This window comes from Lactuca serriola, chromosome 9 (assembly GCF_051521515.1).
Source record: "Lactuca serriola cultivar US96UC23 chromosome 9, Lser_US96UC23_V15, whole genome shotgun sequence".
Classification (NCBI taxonomy): domain Eukaryota; kingdom Viridiplantae; phylum Streptophyta; class Magnoliopsida; order Asterales; family Asteraceae; genus Lactuca; species Lactuca serriola.
In genome coordinates, this window is record NC_136416.1 from 173736565 (window position 1) to 173759089 (window position 22525).

The 22525-nt window shown below is 36.0% G+C and overlaps 2 protein-coding genes across 2 annotated transcripts; both read right to left on the reverse strand.

Annotated features, from left to right (window-relative positions):
* Positions 1-9991: 9991 nt before the first annotated feature.
* On the reverse strand, positions 9992-10892 carry LOC145073788 (early nodulin-like protein 2). The gene is made up of 2 exons (XM_079020281.1): positions 10655-10892; positions 9992-10577 (listed from the first exon to the last, which is right to left on the reverse strand). Exons 1-2 carry the CDS (start codon positions 10824-10826, stop codon positions 10123-10125), a joined length of 627 nt encoding a protein of 208 aa, XP_078876407.1. The 5' UTR covers positions 10827-10892; the 3' UTR covers positions 9992-10122.
* Positions 10893-20753: 9861 nt separating this feature from the next.
* LOC145073809 (early nodulin-like protein 1) lies at positions 20754-21676 on the reverse strand. The gene is made up of 2 exons (XM_079020301.1): positions 21430-21676; positions 20754-21352 (listed from the first exon to the last, which is right to left on the reverse strand). The coding sequence occupies exons 1-2, from the start codon at positions 21599-21601 to the stop codon at positions 20874-20876; spliced, it is 651 nt and encodes a 216-aa protein (XP_078876427.1). The 5' UTR covers positions 21602-21676; the 3' UTR covers positions 20754-20873.
* Between the last annotated feature and the right edge of the window lie 849 nt (positions 21677-22525).

The window sequence follows — 22525 nt, forward strand, 5'->3', positions numbered from 1 at the left end:
TTGGTAAAAACAATCAGAAACCATGTTAGTATTATATTTGATGATTCCATGAGGACCCAAATGTTTAGTTGAGCCTATATACGTTATAATGCATTTGTGGCCCCCTTTATTCTAGTGAAATCATGGGACAAAAACACAACCTCGCTTAGTTTGAGGATCGCAATATGTTTAGCATCGTGTACCAGAAATGTATCCAGGAAAATTATTATCGTTAACCAATAAAGGTTGAAGTTGAGCGCCCCTGCTTAAGTATGTAGGGTTTTGAGTGAAAAAAAGTGAGGTACATGTAAAAAAAGAGAATTACAAGAAAAGTTGTAAGAATTTTGGAGCAATCAAAGTGAAGATCAAAAGATCAAAATTCCGAAGATTCAAAAAGTTGAAGATACCAAAAATCAAACAACAAGGTGGTGAATTCAAAGAAATTAAAGATCAAATGTTAAAGAAGTGAAGAATTCCAAAGAGCTCCAATGTGGTATCATAAATTGTAATTGTCTAGATTATGTATGCTTGGGTTGCTCAACCAAAAATACCTTGAGGTTAGGAGGTTTTCTGCGGATGGATTCGGAGGGATGCATAAAATGAGCATTGTTCGAAAAAAGTGGGCGAATGTTTATGAGGATTGTGAGTATTTAGAGTATGGGGGTTCCTTAGGAAAAATTTTAGACACAAATGCATGCGTTGCGGTCTTGGCATAATGGCTGGGTTCGATTGGGATTGTCTTATGTGATATTAGTGTGCTAAAATTCAGTTTTGCTTGGGGGCAAGCAAAGGTCAAGTGTGGGGTATTTTGATATGGGCATAGTTAGTTATAAAATTCATGCATTATCTTAATACTTTATGTTGTTTTTGTCTCATTTAATGAACAAAAGGTGCTTAATTAGTTTATAATTTCATTTTTCAGCAACAAAGACATGCTCGGATGGAAAAGGAAGCGGAACTAGCGATAGGAAGCTTGGATTTTGGATTTTGAAGAAAGAAGGATGTTGCTGGACAGCTTGACCCCTTGTCAGTGTTTTGTCCATATCTCATGAACCGTAACTCCGATTGACAAGATTCAAAATGTTATGAAAAGTAGACAAAATTTCGGACGACTTTCGTGTTTTGAGAAAATGCTGATTCGAAACGTACTCGGCGAGTAGGGTCGATTACTCGGCGAGTTGTATCGAACTTTCGCGATTCTGGACGCGTTGACTTGCCGTACACGGGTTTTAAGTGACGGACTCGCCGAGTAGGTCGATGGACGTGTCAAGTATCCTCTGTTTTGTGAAAATCTATATAAAGGGACTTTCAGATCGATACCCTAGCATATAGAGAAACCCTTGGAGGCCAATTGTCGACTAAAGGTGCTGCTGGAGCGTGGGAAGCAAGGGAATCAACCGTACATTCAATTTTAAGGAGAATCAATTCAAAGTCAAGTTTACTCTTACCTAATCTCTTGTTTGAACTATGTTTTTACCAATTGATTTCGTTTTTAAGCTTGTTTCTGCTGTAATCATGAGCTAAAACTCATAAATTCTGTTTAGGTAGATGAATTTGTGAACATGGATTGATTATTTGATTAGGATTAATTTTAATTGGTGATTATATTTTATTAAGCTTGTTAAAGAAACTTATGTGTTAACAATAACTATTCTCTGTTAATAAATTAGTAATTAAGTTGTATGAACATCTCTTAGTTGCTAATTTCATATGATTAACGTGACCACATAGTTGTATGTCTAGGAATAACGAATGTGAAACTAGAATTAATTAGAAGATAGGTAAGTTAATGTGTGAGCTTGTGTGATCCACCATCAACAAGAGGTTAATTGAATCACCAATTTCATTAGCTAATTACAAGTCTTTCTAAACCCGAATCAACAAGCTCGGAAATTCATTAATTTAGACAACTGGCCATTGCTTGAATTAATCTGTTTTCTAAGGATTAGTTATAACGAATGTGAATCTAATCACTTTAGTCGGTAACCAATGAAGAATTAATCTGATATATTTACCATAAAATAATCCTTGGGAACAAATGATTCGAACCTACACAGAAGGCCTTTTTAATCATTGAATTTAGTTGATCTTTGTTTTCTTAGCTGTTAGTTGCTTAGTTTGCGTGTTAGTAAAGTATTTAAGTTTCTAGTCTTACAAAACTAGAGAAAACGTTTTTTTACTTGTTTTATTTAGATAATATTAGCATTTATTTTAATTGTTTACCGTTCCCTGTGTTCGATACCCTACTTGCTTGAACTATATTATTAATCGATAGGTACACTGGCTTTCGTGTGTTTATTTTGTGTCTAAGTTAGTAGGATTAAAACTAGTTCGTTTCACACACATCAAGTAACTAAACATATTTTATAAAATTCCCAATCTTAGTTACTTTAGGAAAAGTGATTTGATGCAATCCCATGAAATTACACTTTGCACCCTTGCTAAGAAGTTAATGGAGCGTGTGTGGTTAACCGACACACTAATTGGTTCTAAGCAAAGGTGGCAAAGGGTGATTCATTGTTTGTCATAGTTCGGTGGAGCGTGTGTGGTTTATCGGCACATCGAATAGGTGATTGTAACAATGAAGGCACCATGTAGATTTGCATGGTTATTCATACCCGCTTTGTGATCCTTGGTATCCCATTCACAAACTAGAGGGGCATATCGAGATTTAAACATGCCATTGAAAATTTCAATGAATCTAAATGAAATCTAGGAATTCTCAATACATTTAAAACTTAAGCTTATGTTTTTCATGGTGAAGAATTAGTGAATCGTCATTCACTTACCTCCAAATTATTTGGATGTTGGATTACGGCATCCCTTTTCTAATGTGTAGATAATGTTGTTGGGTCCTAGCCCTAATTTTTATTTTGGGTGTTAATTAGGGACTTAACTCTAATCAAACTTTGTTCCTTTCTATTTGTAGATGTCTAACGCAAACAACGCTGCTGCTAGCTCATTCACGCTAATGAGCCTTTGTGAAAAAGTAACTTTTGACAGATCGAACTTTAGTGAATGGATAAGATACATTGGCACGATCGCGCGTTATGAGGACAAAAAGTATGTTCTCGATGAGAAGCTTGAGAAGATCAATCCGAAAGGGGCAAGAAGAGGAAGGCTTCTTCGAAGAAACACTGCAAGGGGAAGTCCCAAGATGGTTCCTCTTCTAGTGGGACCAAGGTTGATCCTGCTAAGCCCAACCCAAACCCAAAGGAGGCAGAGTGCCACCATTGCCACAAAATAGGGCATTGGAAGAGAAGCTGCCCGGAATATCTGCAAGCCATCAAGGATGGGAAGATAAAGCCATCTTTCGCAGGTATTTACATAATTAAATCTAATGATTCATCTCATGCTATTTCTTGAGTTCTTGATACGGGGTGTGGTTATCACATTTGTTCTGATTTGCAGGGACTAGGAAGAAAATAGGGATGTGGAGCTTGGAATAATAAATCTAATCATAGGGAACAGAAGATCGTCGCATGTTACCAAGATTGGAGTGTATTCTTTAGTGCTTAGTAATGGTTTGAATTTAGATTTAAATAATTGTTGCTACTCGCCAGATAAGGCAAGAAACATCATTTCCTTTCATGGTTTATTTACACAAGGATTTATATATATTCGTTTAATAATGAGAATGGTTCGATTTATGCTTATCTAAATGGTGTTTTATATTTTGAAGGAATGCCTTGTAATGGAATTTATGAAACTGTTATCGTTGTAGATAACCTAGGAAATGATGTGTTATGTATGGAATCTTCCAATAGTATGGATAAAGCATCTTTGTGGCATTGTCGTCTTGGACATGTCAACAAGAAGCGCATAGCCCAACTCCAAAAGGATGGAGTGTTGGAGTCATTCGACCTTAGGGAAGATGACACGTGTGAATCTTGTTTACTTGGAAAAATGACCAAGTCACCCTTCACTGGAACTTGTGAGGGGGGTGAGGGTTTATTGGATATCATACACACCGACATGTGTGGGCCCTTTAGATCCACCACAAAGGATGGGAACCGCTTCTACGTGACTTTCCCCGATGATTATAGTAGATATGGGTATATTTACTTAATCAAGCACAAGTCAGAAACATTTGAAAAGTTCAAAGAGTTCAAGCATGAAGTGGAGAATCAATTGGGCAGGAAAATCAAGATGCTTCGATCCGATCGAGGAGGAGAGTACCTAAGTCTTGAATTCCACAACTACCTCAAGGAATGCGGAATAGTTTCGCAATTGATGCCACCTAGGACACCGCAGTTGAATGGTGTGGCAGAAAGGCGTAATCGAACCCTGTTAGACATGGTTTGTTCTATGATGAGTCGTGCTTCACTACCTATCTCATTATGGGGGTATGCCTTAGAGACTGCTGCCCATATCCTTAACCGAGTCCCTACAAAGAAGGTTGCCAAAACACCTCACGAGATGTGGACATGGAAAGCTCCCTCGTTGGCACATACAAGGTTTGGGGCTGTGAAGTTTTCGTAAGACGAGAAACTCACGACAAGCTCGAACCTCGTAGTGAGCGGTGTATTTTCATCGGCTACCCACAGAAATCCTTTGGATATCTCTTCTATAGACCGAGTGAAAATGTTGTCTTCGTTGCGAGGAGAGGGGTTTTCCGAGAGTGAGAACTCATAAGCCAAGAGGACAGTGGGAGGCAAATCGATCTTGAAGAGATTCAAGAGTCGAGCGATGAAGGAACCTCTATCGCTGGCACTCAACCCGAGGAGGAAACTTCGGTTGAACCAATTGAAGAGTCCTTACCTCTTAGACGTTCCGAAAGAGTTAGAGTTCAACCCCAGTTTTATGGCTTTCATATTACTACCGAAGGGGACACGTATATTAGTGATGGTACACTAATAAATCTAGATGAACCTAATAGCTATAAGGAAGCCATGGCAGGCCCAGAGTCTGCAAGATGGAAAGAGGCAATGGACAGCGAGATTCAGTCCATGTATGACAACCAAGTTTGGAATTTGGTTGACAATGTGCCCAGACGTAAGACAGTTGGGTGCAAATGGATCTTAAAGAAGAAGACCGACGTGGATGGAAATGTGCACACATATAAGGCATGATTGGTTGCGAAGGGCTTTACTCAAACTCCCGGAGTTGACTATGATGAGATCTTCTCACCAGTTGCTAAAATAAAGTCTATTAGGGTGATGCTAGCCATTGCTGCATTTCATGATTATGAGATATGACAGATGGATGTCAAGAGGGTCTTCCTTAATGGGAAGTTGGCTGAGGATGTTTACATGGCTCAGCCAGAGGGTTTTGTCGATCCGAAGCATTCCAATAGAGTGTGCAAGCTTGAGAAGTTCATTTTTGGACTTAAGCAAGCGTCTCGCAGATGGAATCTTTGCTTCGATGAGAAAGTCAAGGAGTTTCGATTTGTACGAAGTGAAGATGAATCATGTGTATATGTCAAGGCCAGTGGGAGTATAGTTAGCTTCCTCCTTTTGTATGTCAATGATATACTGCTCATAGGAAACGACAACCCGACTCTGCAGGAGGTTAAGTCCTAGCTCGGGAATTGCTTCGATATGAAGGACCTCGGAGAGGCTTCCTATATTTTGGGAATAAGGATAGTGAGAGAACAAAGTAAGAGACTAATAGGACTTAGTCAGAATACTTACTTGGATAAGGTACTAAAATGTTTTAGTATGGAAAACTTGAAGAAGGGAGAACTACTGATACAAAGTAATGCCAAATTGAGTAAGACTCAAAGTCCGAGTATAGAAGCCGAGGTAGCTGAAATGAGCCGAGTACCTTACACTTCCGCAGTTGGCTCAATCATGTATGATATGACTTGTACTCACCCTGATGTGGCCTTTGCTTTGAGCATGGTCAGTAGATATCAAGGGAACCCTGGCAGAGCTCATTGGATTGCGGTCAAGAATATACTTAAGTACCTTCGGAGGACCAATGAATAGTTTTTAGTCCTCGGAGGGAGTGATGACTTAAAGGTGCCAGGGTATAGTGATGCCAGCTTCCAGATCGACAGGGACAACTACCGTTCGCAGTCGGGCTGGGTCTTTACCCTTAATGGAGGAGCAGTGACTTGGAAAAGTTCCAAACAAGAAACTGTAGCTAATTCAACGTGCGAATTAGAGTACATTGCAGCGAGCGAAGCGTCAAAGGAGGCGATGTGGTTGAAGAACTTCATTGGTGACCTTGGAGTTGTGCCTGCAATAAAGGAGCCTATGGAAATTTTCTGTGATAATGAAGGAGCAGTTGCCTTGACCAAGGAACCGAGGGATCATGGTAGATCTCGACATATCGACATAAAATATCACTTTATTAGACATTGAGTAGAAGAAGGACACCTCGTAGTAAAGAGGGTATCGTCAGAGGATAAACCAGCAGATCCGCTTACGAAGGGACTGAGTAGGGTTAAGCATTTGCAGCACGCTAGGAGCATTGGGCTGAAAGACGATATTAGTTTAGATTAGATAGTTTGGAAACATGTAATAGATAAATGTAATTAACTTTTGATGATTAAATAAAGGAGTATTATTTATAAGTAAAGCTACTGTCTTATGTTAATTGTTTAACTATTGTTTCACTTTGCATGTTTTGACTTCCTGAATAATTGAGTTATTAAGAATAATCGAATTATTCAAATGGTCCACAATCGTTCATATGTTGGAAGTAGGTATGAATGAAGATTGTCATGAATTGGTGTGCAGAGTGTCTAAAAGGTATTAGATAGAGCAAAGGTTTGCTGCAACGTTCACTAGTGCTTATGAACAAGTTTTGAGCATTGGAATAAACCCGCGCTTGTTGGAATCACTTTATGGAATGTGACGCAAGTGATCGCAAGACGATAATATCATATGGTCATAAAACCAAGATATATGGTTTACTGTTTATTAATTGGTTGTGCATTGAAAATGTGAAACCGCATCAGTAAATTGATGTCATAAAACGCATTGTTGTGTATAGTTGGTTAGTAAATAGTAAATGCATCTAAGTCGAATTTTATATGTTACTTTTATCCTAAGAGGGTAAAAGCGATATCAGGGCCCCTCGATGATTTTGATTTGACTAATGTGCCGGGCCCGGTCAGGACTAAATTGATGTGTTCAATTAAGTTCTATGTCAAATGAATCTGAGATTGAGAAACCAACTGCTGGACAATAAGTTCCATAAGATTGTCCGCACAATATCTGAACGGAGGACTGTACGATCCCTTATCTAAAGGACAGGAGATTGATAAGATCAGAGTTTAACAGCGTCTTTGAGAGCTACGATTGCTAATCAAATTGTTCTTGCATATATAGTTACTAGACTTATCCAAGTGAGAGACTGTTGGATTAGTGTCTAAGGCTGTAACTATATTTGGTAAGCACTTAACCCGGTTGTGCATGGTCCTTTTGGGTTGCCTTCACCATAGCAACTTGACAGGATGATTTGTTAAGAGAGAAGATATATTATTGTTAATATATTATGAGAGTAATATATTGAAGGAATAATAATATTATTTGATTGATATAAGTCATAAATTAATTGAGAATTAATTTGATGACTTAAAGAGATTAATTGAATAAAGGGGCATAAACTGTCAAATGTGTGATAGTTATGTTTTGGGCTATGTATCCTTATGGATATAAGGGTGGATGGATTTTAGGGTTAGGAGACCTTAAAATCGTTCAAGCCTAATATCTAGGAGGATTTTTGGATTGCTTAGGGCCTAAGTTATTCAATTAGGGTTAAGGGTGAAACCCTAGTAGCTCATAGTATAAATACACCCCTAGGGTGAGGGAAATCGACACTCATGCAAGGAAAGAAACCTTAGGGCCGATTTCTCACATCCTCTCTCTCTAAAGATCATCCTTCTTGCTAGCTGGTGTTTGTAAGTCATTAGAGGAGTGACAATTGTGACTCTAAGCTCTAAGAACAAGAAGTTTCAAGCTAGCAACTTAAGGTATTCTTCTAGATCTGATTTCATCTTATGTGATTCAATTGTTTACACTAGATCTAAAATTGTAAGCCTTGGATACATTGCATGTTCAATTAGAGAAACCTAGATCCAAACATTAGGGTTTGCATGTGCACATAGGAAAGTTCTTATGGCTCAAACCCATAAATAGTATGTATGACGGTTTTTGTTGGTACTGATTTTGAAAAATATTTCTTTGATTTCAGAATAGTATGCATACTACTACTATCTTTTATACAAATATCTCCAACATTTTCTTGGGATTGAGCTCCAGTTGGACTCATATTAAACTTGAGTAGGATAAATGTGATTTTGACTTGATTAGAGGTTTTGTGCTGATAACATGTTATAAAATTCGACGTAATTAAAACCAAAATTAACAAAACTAAACTAAAACTTTATAAAATAAAAGGAGATTTGAGAGGACTCTTGAACACATAGAAGATTATATTCAAGATGGTGTATTGTTCTCTTTATATTTGATGAGTATTTATACTACATAATATCCTATTCACACATCATCGAAATAGTAATTCAATAGGTAAAGGAATTTATTCGAAGCGTGAAAATCGTTCATCCACATGCATCGTCTAACACAATAATTTGATGTAACATATATATATATATATATATATATATATATATATATATATATATATATATATATATAGAGAGAGAGAGAGAGAGAGAGAGGGAGAGAGAGGGAGAGAGAGAAAGAGAGAGAAACATAATCTCTTGTATAAATGTTGTATCTTTTAAGTGTAGAAATGTATTTTGATTTCGATGTGTGTATGTATATAGTTTAAATTGCAGGTGAGAAGTGGAAGAAGAAGATAAGGAAGATGATATATGCCTAGGAATGTATAACATTAATGAAGGGATGAAGAGAGAGAGAGAAAGAGAGAGAGAGAGAGAGAATCGATGGGGTGTGTGGGCCTAACTCTTTTGGTTTTATTTTAATTAGTAAAGTATTAAAATGAATATAAGAAATTGCAAAAAGAAAAAGGACAAAATGGTTTTTTATGGTGCTGTTTGTTTATTTGAAGGGAAAACGTCTGAACTTTGTGAATTACATCTACAACCCTCTATAAGAGAGTAGGTGGGCGAAATTGTTGTATCTTGTAATAAGAAGTATGTTTGTTTTTTAACGTCTGCAGACTGCTGCAATAAACTGAAATTTAAATAAAATGATTTTACAAACTCGAAATAATTTTCAATACCGAAATTTTAATAATTCTAGTCTTACAACATTGAAATAAAATTTATACAACCAAATTAGTCTTATAATTATTAAATGTTTATATAAAATAATTAAACATAATAATTGCTAAATATCAATAAATAAAATTGTTAAGTTAGCAAACAACATGTTTATTTTGTTAAATTTTCCAAGTTGGTGCTTATTTTTCCTGTTAACTCCAATAAATTTAGTAATTTTCATGATTAACTTTATTATATATTAATAATCGGTTATAGACAAAGTAACACACACACACACACGCATATATATATATATATATATATATATATATATATATATATATATATATATATATATATATATATAAACAATTTTAAAATTATGTAAAGTATATTTGAATTGATTATATGATCCTTCATAATATTATCAAAATAATAAATACATTGGTAAAAATAAAACAATTTTATGTTGAATGATATAACTAAAAGTGAGGTGGGAAGATGTTTGAAGACGAGGGTCCTATGTTACACCGCGTAGCACACGTACAATAATTTTTATGTCATAAATCTTTTAAAAAACAAACAACGACAAAACACCAAGTGTTACAATTGTGTTTTACACAGGCAGCCAAAATGATTCGAAAGTGTTTTTTTTTGAAAAACAAACAGCCCTAAGTGTTCTTCTAGGCACCAAACCACAAAAATTTCTGGATGTTAAAACTTTCATACAAGTTACGAAATTTTTTTGTAATTTATCCACAACTTTTCAATTTTTCCAAACACCACAAACCAGTTTTTACCATTTTTCCTTCAATTATGATAGAAAAATGTTGTCAACAACGGATTGTTTGTAAAACAGTCAACAACTTAACATTAGTCCAAAAAACAAACAATTCATCAATTCAAGAAAATAAACAATATAGTGAAATCCATCAGCGATACGCCAATACCCTCACGATTAACATAAACAACAATCACACCCATCAAACCTCTTAATAAAAAAATCAAATAATCGAGCACAAAGCAATAATCAAAGTCACAAGTGATGCAGCTGTGGTACCAGAAACCACTGTTGATGTCGATGATGCCTTGTCTGCCGGATTACTACCAAGCGGAGAAGGTGAGCTTACAACTATAGATGCGGGTGGATTCAAAACCGGAGTTGCAGATGGTGGGGTTACTGTGAGAGGAGATGACGGTGCTGGTGGAAGGGTTGATGGAGCACGTGGAGTTGAAGGTGGCGATTGGGTTCTGATGTGCAAAACCGACACAATAAGCTTCTGACCTTGATCACAATTGGATTTATTACCAGTAATGAAGTAATGAGGACCCGGTTGTTCAAGTTTGAAATACGATTCACCACCATCGAGTTTCTCGATGGCATTATCAACATTGCAGTTTTCATAATCATCTTTGTCGACCACCAAAACAGAATCCGTTGCATCTTCATACTTGAAATCTGCAAAAAGTTTAAAAGCCAGATTATGAAACAAAATCTAGAACTCGAAAATGAAATCGAACAAAAAAGAGACGTACAGAGGGTATCATTGACCAGAAATCTCAATCTGCCGGACCATGCATTGTAGTTTTCAACAGGGTTTAAGATCCAGCCATCATCGTCACCAACTTCCAAGGTGACAGCATGTGAAGAGCATAGGAAACTGATGAACATGGCAACTAAAAACCAGATCGATTTCTGAGGCGCCATGATCAGAGAAAACTGTAAGTACGTCAAATGGATTTAGGTTATGTGGAAGAGGGACGAGTTATGTTCACTATTAATAGAAAGATTCCACTGTTTACGGTTATATAACGGTAAGATATTATATTAGTTAGAAATGCAGTTAAAGGTATGATTTTGCGTAGTCCCCCCACCACCTAAGTTGTCATGGTAAATACAGGAGGGAAAGGGATGAGGGTGATTTTGTAATATATCATGTTTCAAAGAAAAAAGACGTTGTACATCACCTGGCAAAGCAAGATGGAAGTATACAAAGTGAACAGTATACACTTTAATGAAAAAGATTATATCTGGAATGTGGAAGGGCTAGTTGTTGCAATCAACTAAAGAAAAAAGAGGTTGCAGAAATTGCACAAAGGTAGATACAGATAGGGTGAAGCATGACGAAAGTATACAAAGTGAAACACAGGCTTTAAAGAAAACTAGTTATATATTTTGGAATTGGAGATGGGCTACTTGAAATTTAAAATGTATAATCTAAAGAAAAGGTGTTGTACATAAAGGGTTGCTTGAAATTTAAAATGTAGACTCATTATCAAAATTATCATTGTGATCAGCTGTTTTTTTGTTGATAAAAAAAATTGGCCCATAGTGTTGAGAATAACATTGTTAGGTTGCAAGGTTAACATTAAGTTATATTTCTATCAACTTAGGTTGTTTAGTGCAGCATATCAAGTGAAGGGTAGAAAGTGTAAAGTGATGAAAGATAAGTTCAAGGGGATGCAACTATTAGTAAAAGATGGAGGGTTGTGGCTCGTTTAACTTGGAAGTTAAAAGAAAGACAGAAATCTAGCACGGGTTGGATCCTTCGGGTTTGGTACGAGTTGCACCGGGTTCTCTGGACTGTTGTATATAATTTTGAGTGAATGAGAGATTTAGCTCATTCTCACATACACCCCTTTACATACTCATCTTCACAACTCTCGTTTCTCTCGTTGTTTTAGGGTTTGTTTATTATAGAGTTGTTCATACATATTTGATCTTCTTCCTTTGTATTAACATTAGTCAGATTATATTTGTTGAGAAAGATTGAATATTGTAGTGAAGTTTTGTTTGTATTTCTGTTTTGATTCTTAATAAAAGTCAGTTTTATGAGTCTTAACATGGTAGGAGATAGGTTTAGCTCCATTTGGTGATTAGATCATGTTTTTTGTTCTTGTTTGTTACATTTTTTGTTTGTAATCCCCAATAACATATTAAGATTCGAGATTTAAGATAATTAGTATCATAGTTTATCTTTATCTCATTCCTAGTATTTATCTTGTTTCTGAGTATGTTTAGGATTGTTCTTATTTCCTACTATAAATACTCCAATGTATTGGTACTTATTTGATTACAAACCTAACTTTGCCAAAAAAACAAGGGTTGTTGGTGAAACATCAACGCCACTGCCACCAAACAAGAATACTATCGATGTGTTGTTCCATATTACCTCACATCTTTTGATCATCTGGGATTGAATTCCATTGGAGAAAAGCTGCTTCACGATGGAAATTACAACAATTGGAAGAACAAGATGACTAACGTCCTCCTCACCAAGAACAAGATGGGGTTCATTGATAACTCCATTCCCATACTAGAAGAGGGCTGATTTGATGAACCGGAAGCGGTGCAACGCCATGAAGAGAGGATGGCTTGTCAGCGCTACGGAGAAGAAAGTCAAAATTAGTGTTAAGTATGCTTTTAAAGCTTGTGATATATAACTAGACCTTGAAGAAGGGTTTGAAAAGGAGAATACCCGAAGAACCTTTGAGCTAAGAAGAACAATCACAACGATCAGGCAAGATAACATGACGATCTCATCATATTATATAAAGTACATTCAATCAGTCCTTTACCATCATGTACCTTCCAAGGTTGTTCGTGCAACATCACAAATGAGATTATAAAGGCATGAAAAAAGGAATTTTTATATGGTTTCTTGATGCGACATAATGAGGAATATGTAGCTTGAAGAACTCAAATTCTGAGCACTGACCTGTTACCTACACTAAGCAACGCATACCACTTAATCACCCAAGATGAGAAACATAAGAACATAGGGCTATCTCGAGGGTCCGTTGGGGAAGTTGTAGCTTTCTTTCTGTAACATTTTAATTTTTAGGTATTTCCATTTACACCCTCATTATGTAAATTACTTGCAAGTTGGTCCCTTTTAGCCTTAAAAGAAACATATGAATTTTATCTAGTACGTTGGGCTTACGTTTGGTACGATGGGCATACTTGCTCAGATCACAAACACTAATTTTTAGGGTTTGACCACTATTTAAGCAACATTATGGACCATAAGGCTGCCACCTCATCAACCTCCTTCCCTCTAAAGACTCCCCACGAAAACCTAGCTTTCCTTTGTGTGTTCTTGAGCTTTGGTGGTAAACTTTTGGTGTTTTGTGTAATCTTGAAGGAGAAGGAACTTGGTGTGAAGCATTGTTTGGAGTGGAGCTTGAACATCAAGAATCTTTATCATCTAGGCAAGTCTCAAAAGGTATAAAGTTTCAACCTTAATGATTCATATTTTAGATCAAGTTAGCTTGGGGTTCTTGGCATGTTTTGGGTCCCTTGAGTTGTTTCATGTGAGTATAAGCTACTCCAGAAGCTTAGGATGGTAGATCTTAGTGTTTCTGAGGTCCTTTGTGCATAAAAAATGGTATTTTGATGGGTTTAACTCAGCCATGAAAGGGTTGATGTTCATTTCATGGGGTTAGAATGTTAATAGTTAGTATTGGTACTTATTGAGCCATGCAAAAACTTAAAGCTTCCAAATTTATGGATTAAGACCTTGTTTTGGAGTAGATATGGAGTTTGGATGTTAGGGTCTTAAGGGATTAAGCAATTTATATAAGGGATTGTCAACTGTCCAGTACGTCGGGCATAAATTTTAGTATGTTGTCCGTACTGGGTTTGAAACCTATATCCGGATCGGCATGAGTATGTACGGTGTACAAGTTTGGTACGCTCAGCGTACTCCCAACAGTGGGCTTAGAAGGATTTAGGCCAATTAAGGGAAAGTGTTAAATGGTCTTTTACCCTTGGAGACGAGATTAATGAATTAAATCCCCAGTTATGGTTTATGACCTAATTCTTATTTAAGATTTTAATTGATTGATTAGCACGGTGATTTTCCGGTTCAGTAGCCCGAGCATTTATTTGTTTATCAGCGGATTGATGTGAGTTTGCTTACTATACTGTAGAACACTAGGTTGTATGTGGTTGTTGTCTTTGTGACTCTTGATGTAGGCATGTATGCCTGTTTGCTATATGTATGTGGGTTGAAATAGACCTTTTGGTGAAATAGACCCATACAGTTGAAAAATACTGATGAAGTTAAAATAGACTCGGGAGTGAAATAGACCTATAAGTGAAATAGACCTGTGAGTGAAATATACCCGTTACAGCCTTGAGCTAACAATTGAGTTGAAATAGACTCGGTGGTGCAATAGACCTTGGGGCGAAATAGACCCGGTATAACCTTAAGCTGACATATATGTATGCTATGTGGTTTTTTTGAGAAATCATTAAGCTTTGTGCTTATAGTTTTCAGTTTATGTTTCAGGTACTTCCGATTAGAAGGGAAAGAGCTCAGGATGATCGCATCACACACACCATGATTTTCACCTTATTTTACTCTAATGTATTTTTGGATGATTTTTAATATACTTTGATTTCTATAAACACGTTTGGTTGATGGCTTTATTAATACAAAAATGAAATTTTTGGTTATAAATTTTGGGACGTTACACTTCACCAATAAAAAGATCACATCTAAAGAAAGTACGGAAGGAAACTCTCAGGGCAACCCCAAGAAAGAAGAAAGAAACTCTAGCAGAGGAAGAAAATATGACAAATGGTTTTAACATTATCAGAAGATTAGGCATATGATTGAAGGTTGCTTTGAGTTAGTGGGTTATCCTAATTAGTGGTCGAATAAATCGAGCACATCCAAAGTTCAATTAAATAAACCTCGACAACAACATATTCGTCCAATAGACGTCAATGGAGAAACTTCACAACAAACTCCATACCTCACTAAAGAAGATTATGGAAAGCTTCTCCAACTATTGAGATCGACAAAACCAAGTGAGAAAAAAACTAATCATGTTGTGAATATGACCAGTAAGGTTGAAAGTATACATAATTAGATCATTGGCTCGGGTGCCAGTTATCACATCACTTATCTCATAGAATGGTCAAAATCCATGAAGAATAACAACTCTTATGTCACTATACCCAATGGGAAATTAGTAACAGTTGAGGGAATTGGTGTTATACAAATATCAAAAAGATATTAAATTGAAAATGTGTTGAATGTGCCAGATTTTAATTGTAAATTACTTTCAGTTAGCAAAAAAACACATGATTTAGGTTGCTAACTAACCTTTTTACCCGATCCATGTTACATACAATACTTACGTTCGAAGAACCTGATTAGGATGATAAAGGAGCGTAATGGGCTCTACTACTTGAAGCCCGTGGAAAATAAGAAAGCAACGGTGACGGTTTTGAGAAAATACAACATTTGGCATATATAGGAAACTTAGGTAGAGTTTAGAGGGAGTCCTTCGTAAGATACAACAGTTAGGAAGCATATGTACTTGTAGTCAGTTTTGTGATTCTTGTGTTCGGCCAAAAAAAAGTAAACTTCCTTTTCCAATAATCTTTTGAAAAACAATAGAATGTTTTGATTTAATACATGTTGATATATGGGGTCGATACATTGAATGATATGCAAGAAAGTGTCGACATTCACATGGATCCATTAGATGAAACTGTCGAATACAATCATGAAGACAACCCACAAGCTCTCAATTCACCATTATTATCTTCAGCCACTTCTCTAAACAATAGTGAATCCCAAAGAGATTCTACTCACGATTATAATGATGCTTGCATGCAAACTGGTCAAGAAACCACGAGGCAAGGAACATGAATACGTACAAAACCAAAATAGTTGGAAGACTTCGTGACAAATTTGTCGTTGTCACTCGACAACTCCACTTCCATTCCCACTTCAGGCTCTTCGGCATCAGCTAACTTATTGGTATATATCCTCTATATTACAATAAGTTCTTTTGAATCTCACTAGGAATTCTTAGCTGCAATAACTTCAAGCGATGAACCAAAAGATATTTCTCAAGCAACGAAAGACCCAAAATGGATTGATGCAATGAAAATGGAAATTGCAGCCCTTTAAGAAAATGAAACATGGTCCTTGATGAAGCTGCCATTAGGAAAGAAAGCAATTGATTCGAAGTGTGTTTACAAAATAAAATATAAACCTAATGGAGATGTTGGAAATATAAGGCTCAACCTATAGCAAAGGGGTACGTTTAAGAAGCGTGTCATTGACAAACTTCAAAAAATTGGTATAAAAAATTCATGAAGGCTCTCATTGAGGTTGATTTTAGACATATCAAGTTCAATCATTCAATGTTTACATTTATGAAGCATGTCATTGACATTGTTGCACTAATTTTTTTCGATATAATTTTACTAATGGGAAATGATACTCATCAAATCAATAAGGTAAAAGATCATCTATAAATCAACTTCAGTATTAAAAATTTAGGTACACTCACGTATTTCCTTAGTATTGAAGTTGCCCATTTGAAAGAATGATTTGTGATTAGACAGAGAAAACAAACTCTGGACATTCTGGAAGATTGTGGGGTGACTGCATGCAAACCATGTAATTTTCCAAGGGAATAGAACATCAAGTTGCAAAAGGATATTGAAAGCTTGAAATTAATGTTTCACATTATAGGAGACGGCAGCACATAGAGTGCTTCATTACTTGAAAGCCACTCTGGGTCAATGTATTTTTCTTTCCTTCATCTAGGAATTTAGATCTCATTGTATACTATGATGCAAGTTGGTTAAGCTGCGATACCACTAGAAGGTCATCTGCATGATATTTTATTAGTCTCGGAGGGTCTCCAATTTCATGGAGAACAAAGAATCAAATGACTATGTCTATATCTTTAGCTGAAACAGAGTATAGATCAATGACAATCATTGTGTGTGAAATTTTATGGTTGAGATGGATTTTACAAGACTTAAGTGCTGGACAAAAGGGTCCTAGCGCCCATTGTGTGTGACAATGAAGCTTTCAGGCATAATGTTGCGAACCTAGTTTATCATGAAATGAAAAAGCACACTGAGAGGGATTTCTATTTTGTATGCGAAAGAGTGTATAATGGATAAGTGAAGACTGTTTCCATCAAATATGAGTTTCAAACTGCATGTTTCTTTACTAAAGCTCTTAGGGCAGATCAGTTCAAGTTTTTTTTGTGGCAAGTTGGGTGTTTGGGGTCTACACAATCCAACTTGAGGGGGAGTATTGATATTCAAGATTTAAATAATTAGTATCATAGTTTATCTTTATCTCATTGGTAGTATTTATCTTGTTTTTAAGTATGTTTAAGATTCTTGTTATTTCCTAATATAAATACTCCCCTGTATCTGTACATATTTGATAATTTTCAATATGAAAAGATTTTCTAGTCTAACATTTTCATAACATTACACATTTAGGACACACTACAGAACAAATACGTAAACAACAATCACACAACCATAAAATTAATCGTGGAAACCCAAAAGACGGATGACCCACTTTGGAGAACACTACATTTAACTTGATATTCTTCAGGAAATTACAAAATTTGATCATTTGTTGTGGAAAAGGGAAGAAAGAGATGATTAAAAATATTATCGAACATCAAGACACACAGAACATATACATACATTTGAGACTAAATAAAACTCCTAATAAAAGTTTAAGTGCTTGGAAAAAAATGTTGCATTAAGGAAATTAGATACACAAGTTGTAAACAATTCTATTGACATGTTTTCCAAGTGTATAAATCCCATGCATGCTTATTTTCTAGAGCATATTAAAAAACGATACCTTTAGATGAAACGAACCATCAACAAAACAACCTACAAAATCATGAAAAAATAAAACATATAGAGTTTAAAATACCCTAAGGACTTAATTTAAGAAACCAACAAAATCCTAACAACGTTCAAAATTGACTGTATGAACTGGATTTCTCATAATGACAGCAGTTTGTTGTGGGTGTTTTACTTGGTCACTTTGATATTGTCTTAGGTAGTAACATATTTGATTTAATGGAACCGTATGTCATTGTGTCTCCTTCACTCTTGGAACATTGAATTTTTTGTGAGGCGATCATACGTCATTGTGCGTATAAATATGTAAGCCACGTAGCCTTTTTAATTACATATTTATGAGATAGCCTTATACACAACTTTAGTATATAAAACAACATTGGATTGAACTACATTAGAGGTATATATTTTTATCCTACTTCTAGAATAAAATAAGTTTTCACATAGGTTGTACATACACACAATGTGTGTGTGTTTGTATGCGCTTTACGAACAAGCTAACAACTCCAATTTAAAGAGAAATACAAGACTTCATGACAATCACTACAAGAATAACCGACAATAGCAACGATGCCTTTAGCAGCAACGAGGACTTTTAGCGGCGACAAAAAACAAACGCGTTTTTTGTCGCCGCTAAAGGCTTTTTTTGGCGATCTGCGTCATTTGAATCCCATCCGTCGATTTTAGAGATGATCCTATGACTAGGATGACATAAGAAATCTTGTGTTGTTTTCCCTCCAGTGAGTCGCCGCTAAAGAGTGTGCGTCGCAGCTAAAGGCGTCGCGTCTAAAGGCTTATTTTAGTGATCCGCGTCATTTCAATCACATCTGTCGATTTAAGCAATGATCCAATGACGTAGAAAACCCATCGTTGTTTTCCCTCCCATGTGTTGCCGCGAATGAGTATGAGTCGCCGCTAAAGGTCATCGACACTAAAACACTCTTTGTTCTCACTTTCTTTCCCGATCTTCTGTGTTTTCCCTTCTTCTCTCTTCTCACCATCGTCGACCTCATCGGAATTTCACAAAAAACTTCACAATTGCACCCCTCTTTCTTGATTTTTCTCCTTTTATTTTCTTTTTCTCTTCTGCCTACTAAATTTCGAGCTTTTGAGTTGGTTGCCAGAATTTTGAGATCCGTCACCCTTCTTGCCAGAATATACCACCACCACCACTGTTCTCTCCGAAATATTGATTTTGTAGATGTGTATTTGTATTTGTATTTTGTGTTTGTAGATATGAATGTGTATTTGTATGTGCATTTGTATGTATATGTGTATTTTAAATGTATTTTATGTATGTATATGTGTTTTTGTATGTGAAATTCTATGTTTATATATATATATATATATATATATATATGTGTGTGTGTGTGTGTGTGTGTGTGTATTTTTATGTATATGTATGTGTTTGTATTTTCGTATGTATACGTGTATTTGTATGAATAGAAATACATATAAATAACGGTGACACCTTTAGTGAATCCATAATGCATTAAACTTATCCGAGGTTGACACATGATCATTTTACTTACTATACAACTCTACATTAATTTTCTTATAATGCATTGAACTTAATAGAGTTCAATGGAGAATATATTTAATAGTTAAAATGTTTCATTTTTTCCATTGAAGAGTTCAATGGTCATTGAACTTCATATCAATTGAATGCCAACATGGATTCTCATAATGGTAGAGTTTAATCCATTTAATGCCAATTAGGCATGACATCTCATTCAACTCTCTCATTGAACTATATATTATGGATGCTCTTAGTGGCGACGTGGAGCATTACCGACGACACATCTTTAGCGACGACTGATGGAGCATTAGTGACTAACCAACAATGGCGACCCTTTAACGGCGACATATTGGACCTTTAGCGGCGACATCCGTCGTCACTAAAGATTAAAATTCTTGTAGTGAAAGTTATGATCCCTTAAACAATCCACTATTAGAAAATCAAGAAATACCAACAACATTATCTGTCGCTATTCCTTTGGAATAGGAGGATGTCAACGGATTGTCGACGAGAAAATGATCATAACATAATGGCTCGTGGGTAAATATTGTTGATGAAATAGCTCCCCGTCGGTAAATTACCGACGGAATACCTGCGGTGAGTATAGCGACGAATTTCCTACGAATTATCAGCAGAGTCCACATTGACTGACATTGGCTTTGTTACCGATGAATTTTTGACTGCCCATGTCACCGACGGATTTTCTATCGGTAATTACCGAAGGAATTACTTCCGTCGCTATTCTGGTGTTATTAAAATAGGGCATTACATTTTGTCGATAATTACCTACAAAAGTTTTCCGTGGGTAAAACCCTTGTTTTCTAACATTGATCACATACTTAACATTCTTGTACTATATTTTGAAATACAATTAACACAATCAGTCTAGAGTTTCTTATGTTAGTTATCGAAATTATGTTCAAGATATGTCATTTTGATTAGCTTCCTGCTATGATCACTTAGTATGTACTAATTGATTTTACATGTATAAAATTGAAAATTTATTTCTATTTTATGTATCAAATTGTATGTCTAGAATTATAAATACGGTATTACATGCTTGTAGATTTGAAAACACTTTGCTCATGTGACCTAAATAGAATTGTATATACGTTAGTTTTGATTACCCATGAGAACATGACATATATTCGGCATTTTGTAAAGAAAAAAACACAATTTCCTACCAAAAAATGATACGCTCACAAAAACATGACAACACGAACATAATTGTAAATAAATGATCGATTGAATTCTTAACAATGCAACTGAAACATATAATACCGTGGAGTATTACGGTTATGTGAATGAAACACTACTTTTAATCTAACTAGTCATCCAGTTAAAGAAAAATAAATATTAAATTATACTAGTGAAGGTGCTTTATTTACGTTGGCAAGTTAACACCAGATTGTTTAGAAAACGGTCAAAGAACGTAACATCAATTCAAAAAAATAATAGTAATAAACAATATAACATGATAACATCAATTCAAAATAATAATAAACAATAGAAACATAACATCAGAAAAAACCCGAAGATTAATAAAAACACAATCAAACCCATCAAACCTCCTGTTGGAAAAATCAAATAATCAAACATAAAGCAATGATCAATGTCACAAGCGACGCAGTCATGCTACTAGAAACCACTGTCGATGCCAACGATCGGGAAGGTGATGGCCGTGGTGAACTGACGCCTGCCAGATTACTACCAGCTGGAGAAGGTGAGCTTCCTCCGGTGGATGCGGGTGGAGTCAAAACGGGAGTTGCAGATGGAGGGGTTACGGTGACAGGAGATGCAGGAGCTGGTGGAAGGGGTGATGAAGCACGCAGAGGTGAAGGTGGCGATTGTGTTCTAATGTGCAAAACCGCCACAATAATCTTTTGACCTTGATCACAGTTGGATTTATTACCAGTAATGAAGTAATGAGGACCCGGTTGTTCAAGTTTGAAATACGATTCACCACCAGCCAGCTTCTCGATGGCATTATCAACATTGCAGTTGTCATAATCATCTTTATCCACCACCAAAACAGAATCCGTGGCATCTTCATACTTGAAATCTGCAAAAAGTTTAAAAGCCAGATTATGAAACAAAATCTAGAACTCGAAAATGAAATCGAACAAGAAAAAGACGTACAGAGGGTATCATTGACCAGAAACCTCAATCTGCCCGACCATGCATTGTAGTCTTCAACAGGGTTTAAGGTCCAGCCATCATCGTCACCAACTTCCAAGGTGACAGCCTGTGAAGAACATATGAAACTGATGAACAACGCCACTAAAAAACAGAGGGATTTCTGAGACGCCATGATCAGAGAAAAATGGAGTTGTGTGGAAGAACGAGCAGTTATGTTCACTATTAATAGAAGACAATACTACACTGTTTTCAGTTACATGCGGCAAAGTGATATAAACTATAACGATAAGATATTATATTAGTTAGAACTGCAGTTAAAGATATGATCATGGGTAGACCCCCCACCGACATCTAAGTTGTCATGGGAATTGGGAAATACAGGAGGATGGGGGTACTGTTGTAATTTATCATGTGTGATCAAAGTTAAAAGACATTGTACATAAACTGGCAAAGCAAGATGGAATTATACAAAGCGAACAGCATACACTTTAAAGAAAAAGATAGTATCTGGAATTGGCAAGGGATAGTTGTTGCAATCAACCATGTTCCACCGAAGAAAAAAGCCTTTCCACAAAAGGTAGATACAGATTGGGTGAAGCATGACCAAAGTGTACAAAGTGCAACACATTCTTTAAAGAAAACTAGTATTTTATTTTTTAAGTGGAGAAGGGTCGCTTGAAATTTACAATGTAGAATCTTAATAAAGGGTGTAATACATAAAAGGTATATACGGAGGTGCTCTAAACAAAATATTCAAAGTAAAACACAGTGAGGGTAACTAAAGGGATAATGACTTGAAAGGGTAACAAACTTTCAATTTTGTTCACGTTTAATCACTAAACTTTTTTTTGTTATCTATTTGTCATTGGAAAGTGATGTCCAGCCTAGCTGGGTTGATGCATCGGGTTTTATACCCATGTGAGGCGTGAGGTCGGGAGTTCTATTCCCTTAAACTACCTCTTGTGGTGCCACATGTGGGGAATTTTTCCTTGGAAATCCCTATGGGGGCTGGGTTTGCCCTGTAAAGGAGCTCGAACCCAAGGTGCTCGTTGAAATATTGCGAGTAGGCTCCATTTAATTCGTTTGCCGTTTCCAA